The 16,262-nt window shown below is 42.9% G+C and overlaps 1 protein-coding gene across 1 annotated transcript in view; it reads left to right on the forward strand.

Moving 5' to 3' along the window:
* Window positions 1-1,179: 1,179 nt before the first annotated feature.
* gon4la (gon-4 like a) overlaps window positions 1,180-16,262 on the forward strand; it is a 208,609-nt gene continuing 193,526 nt past the window's right edge. The window contains exons 1-4 of the mRNA XM_084311994.1: window positions 1,180-1,412; window positions 11,362-11,570; window positions 12,142-12,216; window positions 16,004-16,054. Coding sequence (XP_084168120.1) covers window positions 1,181-1,412; window positions 11,362-11,570; window positions 12,142-12,216; window positions 16,004-16,054 — 567 coding nt within the window. The 5' untranslated portion in view covers window position 1,180. The remainder of the gene's footprint in view (window positions 1,413-11,361; window positions 11,571-12,141; window positions 12,217-16,003; window positions 16,055-16,262) is intronic.

Below are 16,262 nucleotides of genomic sequence, written 5' to 3' on the forward strand. Positions count from 1 at the left end.
ATCAGCGTCAGGCATTGAAAAACATATATCGGTTGACCACTACATCAAAGCACGATTCTGCTTATGGACTATTTAGTTTGCCGTTCCCATCCAGGGCTTATCCTAAACAATGATATAGGGGTGCAGCGCCACTATGACAACATGCCACTGCCACCATGTTTTTTTTATTACATTTTTCATTTACATTTTTATAAATATAAAGAAATATATATATATATATATTTTTTTGCAGTGAAAGCTTGGGACCAGCTTAGAAACAGACGTATCATTATTGAATATGTGATTGCTCGTTCCTCTGTTCCAGTGTGTGCACATGCTTGTTTTCGTGTTCAATGTTAAACTATTGTGTAACCTTACACAACTTACCCTTGTGTTTGCTATTTTATATAAATAATGTTTTTAAGTTGCAGGAAATTACAGCAAATGGCTTCACAGACTAGAGCTGTGAATCTTCACTGGCCTCACGATTCAATTCCATTACGATTCAGCTATCCACAATTCGATTCGATTCTACGATGCATCTCGATGCAGCTCAATAATATTACATCCTCAATTTTATAATCTATATTCCTGCACATGGCTACTTTTTCATCAATTAATACAAGCAGTCAGATAAATTAACTTTTAATTAGAAAATTCTTAAATCAGAGTGTCAAAATAAATGTCTTTACTAGTGTTGCATGATACAGATACTAGAAAGGTATCTCGATACCCAGCTGTTAAAAACGGTTCAATACTCTCTTCTTATTAGTATCAGTATTGGTATCAATACTTTTAGAATAGCCTGATGCTGTATTTTCTATGAGTTGAGTGGATGCATGACCAGAGCACCAGCTTTAATAATACAATAATAATAATATATTTGATTTGTAGGGTGCTTTATAGTTGTGGAGCAAATCCCAAAGCGCTACATTGTAAAAGAACATAAAAGCTAGCAAGACGAATACATTTTTTTAAAATAATCGACTATGTTCTGTTACTGCATCGATGCAGAATCGTCCACGTCCGCATCGCAATGCATCTTAGAATCGAGAAATGTCCACACCCCTACTCCAGACCACCCCCTAGTTGCGACTCAGCACCACCTTGTTTGAGAGTCCTGGGGAAAGCCCTGCCTTCCCAACAGCTGATGATGTTTCTTTGTTCTGTGTCGTCGCTCAACAGGTCATGTTACTGGACGATGAGCACGAGCCGCAAACGCCTTAAGTTCAGTACGTCCAACATCGGTGCCGGTACCGGAACTGAACTCCCTGGTCCTCCAGCAGCGGCCCACAATGCACCACACCTGCTGCCGCTGCTGCCTCCTCCCGGGGTCGGAGCAGAAGGGAGAGGAGTCATGGAGGAGGAAGAGGAGGAGGGATATTTGTTGGTTGAGGAAGACACCACGGACTCCAGTCTGGTCATCACTATGGGTAATGTTACAGCACAGCACACTGGCATTTACATCAGACCGGCAAATCCGGGTACTTGATGGTACACTTTGTAGGAAACACAGACACTGGCTGCGTTTACATGGACAGTTTATTCCCCTTTTCATTCGGAATTAACGTTAAATCCTATTTAAAGTTATCATGTAAACATCTGAAAATACTTAATTCCGAATGAAAATGGCCACTCCGAAATAAAATCCATTCCGATGTAAGTGGCCGGTTTATTCCGTTTATCATTCCGAATTAAAGCTTTTTCTGTCCATGTAAACGCTTTTCACGCATTTTTCGGAATTAGTTCCCCCCGGTCTTTCTGCGCATGATCGCGCATAGGCTACAGTACACATAGATGATCGCGAACAGGGGCACATATTGTTCCATAGCATAGGCCTTCAGTTGATCATGACAAATCCTCTCTTACCTTGACGATTAAAAAGCCTCCATAATTTAGTAAATAAAGCTGTAGCCAGCCAGCTAGTATTGATGCTATACAAAATTCTATCCACATTAGCTACATAGCTAACCAACTAAATACAATGGTATCCTGAGGTAACGTTAAATACAACATTTGCTAGTCGAAATGACTGGACACACACAGGGACAAGTTAAACATCAATCAATTAATTTATTCCAACAGGTAGTTTGAGCTGCATGTGAGCCGCGGTCTTTCTCTCCTCTCCTTTGGAAACTAATGATGATACGTTAGCTAGAAAAAGCACAGAACCGGCCGGCAAAAGTTAAGCTGCTAGCAACAGACACTATAATACTTCCGTCGGGGGATTTCAAAATAAAAGAGCGACGTCTAAAAGCACCGTAAATACGTTTATTTTGTACATTATCTAACGTTAACACGAACCTAAACTAACTTTAGATTAGTTTAGGTTCGTGTAATGTTAGATATTGTAAAGAATAAACGTATTTACGGTGCTTTTAGACGTCGCTCTTTTATTTTGAAACCCCCCGCCCGGAAGTAAAAATTATGCTTATTTGTCTGCTTGTTATCAATGGGTTGCTACATACGGGGTACAATGTTACATAGGCTGTGCGTCGATGTTGCAGAAGCATAAAGGCAGAGTGTCTGCAACACCTTTGCTTTGTCGATGTTGTGGTGCAGTTGCTTTGAAGTTGCTGTAGCATGTAGAGGCCTTTAACGTTAGCAGAATAGACACACCGAGAGTCTGGTTAATGTTGTTTGGTACGCTAGCACAGTAGCTGAGAATATCGGTCGCAGCTGTTTGTTTACTTCCGGTAAACGTAATGACGTTAACATCCTGTTTACGTTTACCCAATCAGAAGCCTTCCCAGCCCCAAACCTTACGATGACTCGAAAACTCCCGATTAGACAGTGACTTTCATGTAAACACCTTGTCGGAATTAAGATTTGACATGTAAACTCGCATGATTTTTTTTTACATCCGAATGATTTGATTCCGAAGTTATAATTCGGAATTAAAAGTCACCATGTAACCGCAGCCACTGTTCCTATTGACCGCCATTGTATTTGGCCTGTATAAATACTGTCTGCAGAGTGCTTACATCACACCAAAAGCTAGGTTTGATCTGTTTTCAGACTCCTTCAGTCTTCTATGGTATTTTCGCCATTCAGCTGCAGGATCTTTCCTCATTTCCCTACATGGACATTTAGTATTACACTTTTGAATCTCCAAGTGACTTAAAATGAAGAGGTAATGACTCCCACATTAAACTCCTGTGGCTGTGCGCCCTGATCATAAATGCGCTTTTGTGCGTCTTGGGCCTGTTGCATTATGTTCTCTTGCCACCGGCCAGAGGGCTTTCATTCTGTCTCTCATCACCTGCACATGCTCTATGAGAGACCTGTGGGGTGACGGCTGTTCCTCCCAAATCTCTTTTGCGATGTCCAGGAGGCCTGTAACTGTTCCGCAACAGTAAGTGACTTCCGGGGTAGGCCTGATTGGCCCCGACAGGCACGTGACGCGGCAAACTCAGGACGCGCAACGAGGCTGCTGAGAGCTGTCGCGCGGAAATAGGCTGTCTATTGCCATTCTCTAACACAAACTCTAACCTTAACCAGCTCCTTAACAGCGCCTAAACTTAACCGTTCTAACCTTAACCAACTCCGAAACAATGCCTAACCTTAACCTTAACCATGCCTAACCTTAACCATAGAAAGAATATTGCCATTCTCTAAGACAAACTCTAACCTTAACCAGCTCCTTAACAGCGCCTAAACTTAACCGTTCTAACCTTAACCAACTCCGAAACAATGCCTAACCTTAACCTTAACCTTAACCATGCCTAACCTTAACCGGCGAAAGAATACACGTTAAAAAAAAAAATCACGTTAAAAAAAAAAGATTTGATGGGATTCGAACTCACCAACAACGGACCGCAGGATCGCAGGACCGCTGCTCTGCCAGGTGAGCTGAAGCGCCGAATGAAAGTCATGGCGTATTTGGACGGTTACGTAATTCCGCAAGCTCTGCCGCTCGGCTCCGCGGAGCGTGCCGCGCGGCAGAGAAAGTTGCGCGTCACGTGCCTGTCGGGGCCAATCAGGCCTACCCCGGAAGTAACTTACTGTTGCGGATAAGCTATAAGCGTCCAGGAGACCCTGCGGCTTGCGGGCGTAGAGCAGCTCAAACGGCGAGAAGCCAGTGGAAGCCTGTGGGACCTCACGCACAGAGAACATCAGAAAGGGCAACAACTGATCCCAATTCTTCCCATCCTTTTCCATAACTTTTCTCAGCATGCTTTTTAGCGTCGAGTTCAAACGTTCGCATAACCCATCAGTCTGTGGATGGTAGACGAAGGTTCTCAACTGTTCCACTTTCATGAGCTTACACATTTCCTTTATGACTTGCGACATAAAGCACAAGCCCTGATCAGTGAGAATGGAATCGGCAATCCCCACTCGACTAAACAAATGAAATAGCTCTCACGCTATGATTTTGGCCCTCACCGTGCGTAACGGGATGGCTTCGGGGTAACGTGTTGCGTAGTCTATGATCACCAGTATATACTGGTGGCTAGGGCTGACCCCTATTAGTCGAATAATCAATCTAAAGGAGACTTAGTCGACTGCCAACCTCTTAGTAAAAAAAAAATCTTGTTTATTTTTTATTTTATTTTTAGCATTCTTTCCAAAAGAAAAGAGGCCTAGAAGCGTGGCTAACGCTAATGGCACTCATACCAGAGGCTAACTGCCTAAGAAAACAGGCACAGAGGCACTGAAAGAGGATTTTACCCATCTAATGAACACACTAGACTAGACAAATATCAAGATGTATCCATCAGTGGACCAATTGCATGCTTTTGCAGAGGACAAGAAGCCTTCCGTCGACTCCTTCAGACATTAAGCACCCCCACAGCCCAAATAGGGAGGTGTAGTCTGACGTCACTGGTTGTTCCACCCGTATAGGGATTTATCATTGGGAAAAGGGATTATCGGCTATTGTAACAATTCTGCCACATGGAAATTTAAAGGCTTTCCATTTTTGCACAAAATGAGTTCCCTAAAAAAAATATATACTTTTTTTTTTCATTTTTTTTTTTTTTTTTTTATCAGCTAATTTCAGCCAATCATAGTCGACTATCCAAATCCTTAGTCTGGGACAGCCCTACTGGTGGCCTCGGGATGATTTGACTAGTGGCCCAACAACGTCAAGGGCGATTCTCGAAAACAGTGTCTCAATGATGGGTAACGGAATGAGAGGATTATTATAAAAAAAAAATGTATCCACTTTTTCTCCTGTTTTTCTGTGTTTTTCTCCCATCCCAATTTTTTTGTCGTTATGCCAATTCCCCCCTCCCCTTCCTGGTCGTTGCTCGCATGTGCCCCCCACTGGTCGGTCTAGGGAGCCCTGAAGTCTATCGGATGCTTCCTCCGAGACAGCCAGCAGCATCTTTTCACCTGCCAGCACGGACTCTCATTGGTGAGGTGTAACGTGTGGGAGGTCACACTACCCTCACCATCTCCCTCCCTCGCTGTGCAGGCGCCCTGACTGACCTGTAGGAGTCGCTGTTTACAACGACCAGAATACCACCCCAACGGCTTCCCTCCCGCTCACTCTGCCAATTGAGCCAATTGAGTCACCTACGTGATGCAAAATGTAGACCTCAATTGTCCCTGTGTGCGAAAACAAAAGATTAATACATAGAAAAGTAATCACCATAGGCTGGGTGAACAGGGAACAAATATACAAAGGGTTAACAGAAAGGTACTACAGGCAGGAGAAAAATACACTAAACAGGCACAAAGAAACAGAGCTTTAGCCAGCTCTGGTGCCAAAAGCACCCTCAACAGAGCTTTAACCAGCTCTGGTGCCAAAAACACCCTCAACAGAGCTTTAACCAGCTCAATTACCACACAAAACGAGTGCTCTACCACCAACACCACCAGATATAGTTACCACCACAGACACCGACAGAGCTCTGGCTAACACTGCACACCATGGAATTGGGATATATGAAGGGAGAGAGAAAGGTTAATTGCTGACGAGCCCCAGCTGTTGCTGTTGTTGCTGTTGTTGCTGTTGCTGAAGTGAGATGGTGATTGACCAGCTGCTGGAACGGAGACTGGGAGACACCTGAGAATGGGGATATGTAGACACAAGAGGGAAAACAAAAGACAACAATACAACCTAACTACATACATAACACATAATATACATAATTCCCTATACAATATAATATACAAGGATACATACAAGGGAAATAATGATACAAGGACAGAGTCCGTAATACTCCCCGTCACATTCAGAGCACACACCTTTGACTGACGTAGTCCTTAACTTTTCCTCGGTTTACCCCGTAGAGGGTGGGGTTTGTGTGGAGATGACCGCTGAGCACAGCTGACGATATAGGGGGCAGTCTCGTCCAATCAGCAGTGCTACAGACAGGTAGAGCAAACACCCTTGGTGGTTGTCAGGGGGATCTGCGCAGCGCTGTGGGATACAATTGTGTGTCTCTGTGAACACAGGACACGGACATTTGCGGAGCATTAGCGTCGCAGTATGCTAAATGGGGCTGAACCAGCGTTATGACGCTACCCGAGTCCAGGAGCACTAATGTGTCTTTGTCGCTGACTCGCACCGGTAAAAGTGTCGCTGACGTTTCCTTGTGGGCTCAACAGGCTGTGTCATAATTACATGTTTTACTGCGGGAGTCTGAAGCTGCAACCGATGGCATGGACACATCTTTGCCTGGACAGGCCCACGAGTAGTGCCCTGGCTCGCCACAGTCATAGCAGCGCTTTTGGTCCGACCGTCCCGGTCAAACAGTGGCCTTCTCCAGGGTAGTTCGTAGGGGTGTAACGATGCATCGATGAATCGAAATGCATCGATTCTAATGTGACGATTCAACTGCATCGATTTGAAAATGTTAGAATCGATTATAATCGAAATGAATCGAAATAAAAAAAAATCTTTTATTTTATTTATTTCTTTTAACACTTTAATCGCCGAAAACGTAAACGCCGTAACTCGTCTTCTATATCAATATTTCAAAAATCTGTGATCGAAATCATATTTCTCCTCCGGGGACCTGAGATATACTGCAGAGTTCCACTCAACTTTCTAACGGTTCAAGAGCGCCATCTGGTGGCAGATCGCCCAAACAGCAAACCGGAAACAGGAAACTGGTGCTCATCCAAATTCGGTCCGACCACTCGCTATAGCTCCCGCGACGCCATCTTGACACACTGGATAATCGATCGCTCACCCTAACTCAATAAACAACATGATTTGGACGTATATACTATTATACAACCTGGAAATGGATCGGGTATTTCTCCATCCCATAATAGAAAAAATTCTGTTCCACACTCATGCCCCAACGGCGCGAGGAAGCCACGGTGAGTTTCAGCGTTATTTTCTAAAGTCCTCTATACTAACTACTCTAATGATCATAGCACCCACACGAGATGAATGATATAACGTTGCCCACGGAATTATAAACGACCCCCCGCCCATCCGGTCAACATCAGATCATATGTAGTAACTTCTAGAAGTACGTGCAGTTGAAATTATCTGGCACCGATCGCTATCAAACTGTATTTCATCATCATCAATATAATGCATTTGGAGCTATAAATCAAGTTCTGGAGAAAGCTGCAGAAAACGATAAAAACATACTTATACTTTAGACCGTATTTTAGTATGAATATGTGAATGAAAAAGTATAACATTGCTACACCCTGAACAATATATATAGGACATTGAATGGGCCATAATAATGTCAATTTAGCAATACAATTTAAAAAGTTATAGCCCTGCAAAGAAGGGGAACTTCTCCATAGACAAATAGAGCTGGCGAGGAATGGTAAATTATGAATTTAACCATGGTGATCAAAGTGTTAATGTTTTTTTTTTGTGTATTGTTTTTATTGACCTATAGTCCATTCATGCTGAGTGAATCAGTTCCCCCAGCCACATTTGTGTATTCAAATTTCTTTTGACTGATCTAACGAAGTGGTCCATAACGATTCTTTCCAAGACGGTGAGCCCTGTGGGGTGGGTTATTAACCAGGCTCGGCTTACTCGGACTAAGTAGTGCATCTGTGCGCGCGGGGAGGCCTGCTGATCATATGCCCAGTCATGGAAGCGTTGCGCACGGGACTGTAGACTATGGCCACAGCGGCTCAAAATGTCCTGTTTTAGCCGGGTGTAGTTCTCTGCTTGCTCCGCTGGCAGGTCCTGGTAGGCTTTTTGCACATTACCTGACAGGAAGGGGGCCAGCAGTCCCCCCCAGCTCTCCTCCGGCCAGCCCTCTCGGTTGGCGGTGCGCTCAAACGCTAGGAGATGGGCTTCTATGTCCTCATGCTCTGTCAGCTTGGGGATGAACTGCCCGGGGTTAGGCCGAGTCTCAAGTAAATTTTTTTAAATGTATTCTGCTCCCCTTATTGCCAGTTTTCTTTTGCCTGCGTTCTCCACCACTGTGGCAGAATAAACAACAAACAGACGGGTTGTGTTTCCCAAAATAATACTTTTCTTTATTCTCTAATAAAACAAACAAACAAACAAACAATTCACACTTTTCCTCACTCTCTCTGACTTCTATTAAGACTGTCTGTGCCGGGCGTCTTCTCCGCTTACCGGTCTGTCTTCCTGCCCCTGATACGAGAGAGTGAGTGTGTTCTTGGGCCCCATTAACTCATTCAGCGCCAACCACATAATAATACGTGTTTGCTCGCCAGCGGTTGAGCGCCAATCACGTAATATTACATTTTTAGATTGTTTTTTCTTTTTTTTCGATTTTAATATTCTATACACTCACGGACCTCAGTGTTATCATTGGAACTCATTCTGAGACCTTGAGAGTGCAATGCCGGCCGAATCCTGCTAGGTGGCAGTACCCTTTGAAACCCTATTTCACACTGTGTGTTACATTTTATATGGTCCGGGCGGATAATTTGGACCCGGGCAAGTGAAACGCTTCATTCGAGCAACTTGGAACGCGCACAGCACACTTGATGCATATTTTGTGCCATTTCATGTCAGGGACCCGATGGACATCAATACTGGAAATCGCGATTAGACAATTGGAATATTCATTTTGTAATAACTCCTAGCAAAGGTAAGGACTATATGACGTCAATCCTACTTTGATCCTACAATGATTTCACATCGATCACAACGATCGACGTATGTAGTATTCAAAACGTATGCCGTTGCTGACGATCAGAGCATCACAAAACGACCCCCCCTCCCTTTGATGCATTCATGATTAAACATAATACCTATTACATACATTTGATTTGGAAATAGTATCGTGTCCAGGCGGCATGAATACTTTCGGCAGCCAACATGCCCTTCCGTGTTGCTCTGATTGGCCGAGCGCGCGCATGAGCCGCGACACGCTCCTCTGCCAGGCAGGAATCTTAACGCAATTTATACAAATGGAAGTATTGATTTCGCCGTAACGAATCATTAAAAAAATATACCGTTAACTGGAATATGTTGTGCCTTTACACATAGTTGGATTATGTAATTGGTTTGTCATGACGAACCAAAAAAAAATCGCGAATTAACCAGTGGCTACAACAACACACAGTAACTACATGCATCATTGTTTACAATGAACGGTGGGGCTAATCGAAAGGACTGGACACGGACGCGTTAAACAGCAATCAATTAATTTAATATAACAGTCCGGTTCTGTGTTTGTTTGTGTCTGTAGATTGTTGGTGAACAACTAACCCGTGTCCAGTCCTTTCGATTAGCCCCACCGTTCATTGTAAACAATGATGCATGTAGTTACTGTGTGTTGTTGTAGCCACCGGTTAATTCGCGATTTTTTATTGGTTTGTCATGACAAACCAATTACATAATCCAACATATGTGTAAAGGCACAACATATTCTAGTTAACGGTATATTTTTTTAATGATTCGTTACGGCGAAATCAATACTTCCATTTGTATAAATTGCGTTAAGATTCCTGCCTGGCAGAGGAGCGTGTCGCGGCTCATGCGCATGTGCGTGCTCGGCCAATCAGAGCAACGCGGAAGGGCATGTTGGCTGCCGAAAGTATTCACGCGTCCAGGCGAGCAACGCGAACTTTAGCAAAATGCACACAGTGCTCCATAACTCAGCCTCCAGGAATTAGCCCGGATCACTCTGAAACTATACAATATTCACCACGGGATAACACACAAATGTATACATGAAAAAATTTACTATTTTTTTTACATATTGGACTACAAATAGTGTCTGTCAAATGAGCCGGACTATTTTCTCCATAGCTATCATATAGAATAGATCCTCAAAGATTGTGAAATGTAGGGTGGCGCAGTGGGCAAGGCGCTCGCCACCAACGCAGGAGATGCTGGGTTCGAGCCCAGCTCTCGGCGTTGCTACCAGCTTGGCTGGTCGTTCATACTAATACAATTGGCAGTATTAGGGGGTGGGAAGCTGGTGGGTGGGGATCGGACGTTGTGGACAGCGACTCCTACAGGTCGGTTGGTGTGCCTGCGCAGTAGAATCAGGAAGCGACGAGGGCGGCGTGTCCCTCCCACACAGACCCTCGCCGCTGAGAGATCGCGCTGTGCAGGTGAAAATATGCGACGGCTGCCTCCTTGAGTACCGGAGGGGACATGTGATGCAAGGCTTCATCCACATTGCAGCCGGCTTGTGGGAGGCATGGCCTAACAGCGTTCGAGACAGGGGAGGGTAGAATTGGACAATACGAAATTGGGGACGGAAGAAAAATAGAAAAATGGGGAGAAAAAGTAGATAAAAAAAAAAAAACATATGGAGAAAAGAATAATGGAAAGCTGGCGCTAGAGAGCAGAGATGGGCGTTGGCTATGGCGTTGAATGAGTTAAGTTCCCCCTCCTCAACACGCGCACCACACCGTGATTTGCTTATTGGGCTTGATGGCCTTCTAGCGACAGATGCGTCTGGAAGCGGATGCCCAAATATGGGCAGTGCCCAGCCATTGGGCCGTTACGTAGCGTCCTTCAATCACCAAGCCCAGTGGTGGCTTGGGGTTGCCACAGTTTACATTCGACAGGCGTTCTGATGGCTCCCTCCTCTTGATATGGAGTTGTGTGGTGTTCCTTGGGACCCTGCATGGCATGGATAACAACTAGTTCTTCTGGCTCATTAATGATTCTCAACATTATTTCAAATGCTATGCATGTATGCTGCTCTACATCTACACACAGAATTATCAGTATATTATGCATGTCTAATTTGATACTCACTCTAGTGTCTCCCGCTCTGTCTGTCTCTCACCTTCTCTGTCTCTCTCTGTCTCTGTCTCTCCTATCTCTGTCTTTCTCACCTCTATTTTTCTCTCTCTTTCCCTCTGTCTCTCTCACCTCTTCTCTCTCTCTCCGCTCTCTCCTCTCTATCTCTCTTTTGTCTCTTTCTCTCTCCTCTCTCTCTCCTATCTATCTCTCTCCCTCTCCTATCTCTCTTTCATCTCTGTCTCACTCTCCCTCCATCCATCCATCAGAGGAGAGTCAGAGGGAGATGAAGGGCAGGAAGAAAGGAGGGGGGAATAGGAGGAGGAGGAGACAGGAGGAAGAGGAGGAGACAGGAGCCTCCGACAGCGAGGAGGAGGCGGGAGTAGAGTTGGAGATTGACAGGCAGCTGGACCAGGCACTGGAGACCAAGTCTAAACAGCACAACCTGACCACGGTTAACGTGAGGAACATCATCCATGTGAGTACAGCTCTGGTTTACAGATCCCTCCTCTGGGGGAGCAGCTTCTACTGTTACTGTACGGTTGTTAGTGACCCACAGTGGGTTTTGTAGGACTGGCTTCACGTCTGGTATAGACTGGTTTCCCCACCATGTCAGACTCGGTGTGCAGCTCGTGCATCAAGGAGGCAACAAGGAACGTACATCCTGGTCAGAACAACAGGACAGACTAACATGCAACAGGACAAAACATGCAAACTCCACATAGAAAGGCCTTCCACCGCAGTTTGAACGCAGGACCTTCTAGCTGTGAGGCAACAGTGTTAACCACTGAACCCAGGACCTTCTAGCTGTGAGGCAACAGTGTTAACCACTGAACCCAGGACCTTCTAGCTGTGAGGCAATACTGCACCACCATGCCGCCCTTCAAACGTTAGCCCCATGTTACCAGAACAAGTAAAAAGTGAATATTCATATACACCAGCATTTTGGATTAGGGTTAGTCATGTTAGGATTGTTTTGTGTGTGGGTGTAGGTGTATGTCCTGTGTATTCAGTCTGCCTTTAAACGCTTCATGACCTTTGACCTACAGGAAGTGATTACCAACGAGCATGTGGTGGCCATGATGAAAGCTGCCATCAATGACACGGAGGCCATCCCACCTTTTGTGAGTTTCTCTCCCTTGCCATCCCTCTTTTCTTTCTCAGAGTCGGTTTGGCTCCAAAAAAGTACAGCTAATTGAGTGATCAAAGCCAATTCACTGTTTGTGTTTCCCTTGTCACATCACCAAGGGCAATGATTATAAAACAGCTTGTTTAGGCTTGTTCGTCTGAAGACTTCAAACCCTGGGCCAAACATCAAGTAGTAATTTCCCCCCAGCGCCTAAATAATATTTCAGACAGTCATCCATACAAAGACCAAGTGAAACCCATTTCCCATAACATGCCCCCTTTTAAGTACGAGAACCAATATGTTAAGTACAGTTGGGGGTTAGATCATGCTATCGTCACCCTGGGAGATGGCCTCTAGCCGATGCTATCACTCCCTCCCTCCCTCCCTCCCTCCCTCCCTCCCTCCCTCTCCCTTTTGAATGAACCAATGTGTTAATAGTGTTAAAATCTTAGTGATGAACAAACCAATGTGTTAACCTCTTAAGCCCGATGGGTCCCACAATGACATCACGCCATGAATCCATCTCTACAGACTATGAATTAATGTTGCATATTTTTTTCTCAAATGTAGCCAAGAGTAAAGACCCTAACCCTGTCAAAACAGCAGTCAAAGTGTATATTTTCAGCATTACGTTTGTTTACCAACGATTTTAACTGTTATTAGTGAAATATAAGATTATAGAAATCTCAGGGCATTCGCTCGGAAACCGGCGCATATTGACAGGAGGAAGTGGCACAGCCAAAAGTGAGTGTAGTCTTTTGAAAGAAGAGACCCAGGGCTTTCGATTGGCTTTCGAATTTCGAAAAAACGACACTACCCAGCTCATGCCAGCCTCTGTCAAACATCTGACTTCTGGATTTACTTTCTTATTTTTCGGGATTATCTCCCACAAACCTGACCGTCATTGGCATAAATTAGAACGCAGTTAGTTTCTCTACCTTTCTGTGAACGTCTAGCAAAAAAACGTGTTGCAATCTGATGAAAAATGGCGAAGAAATTGACATTATAAACGAGTAACTGTATTTACAGTAGATTTCATTCACGTTTTTTGCTGCACGGCTGGTGATACTAAATCCAGATGGAACTCTGCCATTGGAAAGGGGAAATTTGGCCCGATCCATAGATGTGCGACTTGGCTATAATAAGGTCATTTATAGGCCTGATATTCTATATTCTATAATCATATTTCAAATTGCGTCCGGATGGCAGAATTCAGTACTGTATCTACAAAACCTTCTGTTTAATCATCTTCCCTTTATTCATTTGCTTAGATTTTTTGTACACGTGAGTGGCAATTTCATGTCTGGTACATTTTTGCATGGTGTTATTCACCATCAAAGATAAGAAAAAAAAAGAAAATGTATATTCTCCTTTTGGTTCATTACAATTTACTCAAGCCTAGTAACAGACACAATATTTCTGACACTGGGAATACATTCCCTGAGATCCTTAGATATCCCTAGTAGTGTTGTCACGATACTGGAATTTCGAACTTCGATACGATACCTTGAAAAGTATCGATATTCGGTACCATTTTCGATATCACAGGGAAAAAGGTTCAATCTTAAAATGTAAAAAAAAGAAGAAAAAAAAGATAAATATATATATATATTTTTATAAATTTTGCTTTTGTTGCTGGTTGATTCTCCTCAGCTTCTCTCTGGTACTATAAGAGAAGATAAATATAACACTTTTAAAACCCTTTGTTTATCTTTAGATCACACATAAAATAACTAAATGATATAATCTTAGAAATTAAGTAAAGTTAATGCGTGTTAAGCATAACCGATTGATTGATTGCAAATTGTATTAACAGATTGCAGAATGGGTACAATACAGTACAGCTCAATACACACAATTGTTAAGGGGATGCAGACCAGAGAAAGACTTTTGTCTTGTTTACATCAGGGTCCCCCATTTTCAATTAATCATAACATACCGGTATATGATATTTTTTTTATCAAATTTTATTTATTACCTTTTTTCAACTGCAAAGTAAAACTTTGTCAACATGTTTTATCTAATAAAATAAAGTTCAGTCTGTTCATCTCACTTCAATAATTTTTATTGCAGAACATGGTATTTTCTCAAGCAGACAGATGTAAACACTGTAATCTGTGTTGCATGTACCTGACAAACTGAACTGTTTGTATTACAGTCATATTCCAATTTCACTGAATGCACATGGGTGTGTGTGGACTACTATACTATTACAGGTATTGAAATGAACAATGCAACTTCCTTATACAATTTCTTTTAATGAATAATTAAATATCGATATTGCGGGAAATTAGTATTGAAACCGTTTTAAATATTCAGAATCGATATGTATCGAAAAATCGCTATTTTTGACAACACTAATCCCTAGATACCAAGAACATGCAAATGGACCTGGTAGAAGTGGAGCAATCTTCCATTTACTTAGGTATGTATTTTTAGGCAGATTTTCAGAAAATAGGGATAGGGCTCAAGGGGTTAATTAATAGTGTTAATATTTTAGTGATTAATGAACCAATGTGTTAATAGTGTTAATATCTTAGTGATGAACCAACCAATGTGTTAATAGTGTTAATATCTTAGTGATGAACAAACCAATATGGTAATAGTGTTAATATCTTAGTGATGAACAAACCAATGTGTTAATATCTTAGTGATGAACAAACCAATGTGTTAATAGTGTTTATATCTTAGTGATGAATAAACCAATGTGTTAACCCATTCAGTGCCAACCACGAGATTAGTCGGGTTAACTCGCCATGCGTTGAGTGCCAAGACCAGAGAAAACTTGAGAAAACTCGGGTTTTAATCGTTATTTCTTTTATTAGCAATATCCATACATTTTTCATCCTGACGTTATCATTGGGAATGGGTCTGAGCTCGAAAAGGGCAAATACCTATCATCTCCCGGATGGTATTGCACATCATTGGATTGGATTGGGTGGGACTGTGCATCAAAAAAATAAGTCCAGTCCAGGTTTTACTTGCAGCTGGATACTATTGCATTGAGTCCCTCCACTGGGAGCAGCGTCGATTATGTGTTTTGGTGCTATAACTTTGGATCAATAAACGCGATCAATATTTGGAATGGCAATCAGGAATTGGATTAATCTTTTTGCAGAACATCTGATGTGAGGTAAGGACTCTATTTTACCAGTCTTGGGGTAATCAGATGTTTTTTTCTCCGCCATCGCAGCGTGTGTGTGTGTGCGTAACGTTAGCGCTGACCACGGCATGGATAATCGGTTTTTCAGCCCGCTTCTCTAGCGTGCATAAGTACACATATACTATCGATAATCTAGCGTTTATTTGAAAACTATTCATAAATCAGCCGAAAAATGCAGACGTGTTTTGTGTATTCTAGTAAAGGGCGATTATCGCGGAATTTCTCTGGAATCTCCAAAACTATACTCGTATTCAAAACGGTATAACACGGAAATGTACCAATGAAAAAACAATCCGTTTCGTACATGTTGACTGCAAGCAATCATTGATAAGCGAGGGGTGTTTTAGACCCATAGCCATAATTTAAGATATAGTTTAACGGTTCACAAATTTCCCCGTCCTCCCATTGACTTCCTTATTGGCACGCTAGCCCTAATATGGTCAAAGGGGCGTGGCTCTGAATGAGTTAATGGTCTTAATATCTTAGTGATGAATGAACCAATGTGTTAATGTTACTATCTTAGTGATGTTAGTGTGTTAATACTAGTGTTAATATTTTAGTGATGAACGACCCAATGTGTTAATATCTTAGTGACGACCATCTATTCTCTTCGTCTCAGGAGCCCAAGATGACTCGCTCTAAGTTTAAAGAAGTGGTAGAGAAAGGAGTGGTAAGTTCCCTCTTTTTCATAAAATGCTTGTCTTTTTTTGTGGTGTTAATAATCTGGATAAGCTACTGTTGACAGCTGGATAAGCTACTGTTGACAGCTGGAAAAGCTACCGTTGACAGCTGGATAAGCTACTGTTGACAGCTGGATAAGCTACCGTTGACAGCTGCATAAGCTAATGTTGACAGCTGAATAAGCTACTGTTGACAGC

Source organism: Notolepis coatsorum (genome assembly GCF_963971535.1).
Source record: "Notolepis coatsorum genome assembly, chromosome: 4".
NCBI classification, from domain to species: domain Eukaryota; kingdom Metazoa; phylum Chordata; class Actinopteri; order Aulopiformes; family Paralepididae; genus Notolepis; species Notolepis coatsorum.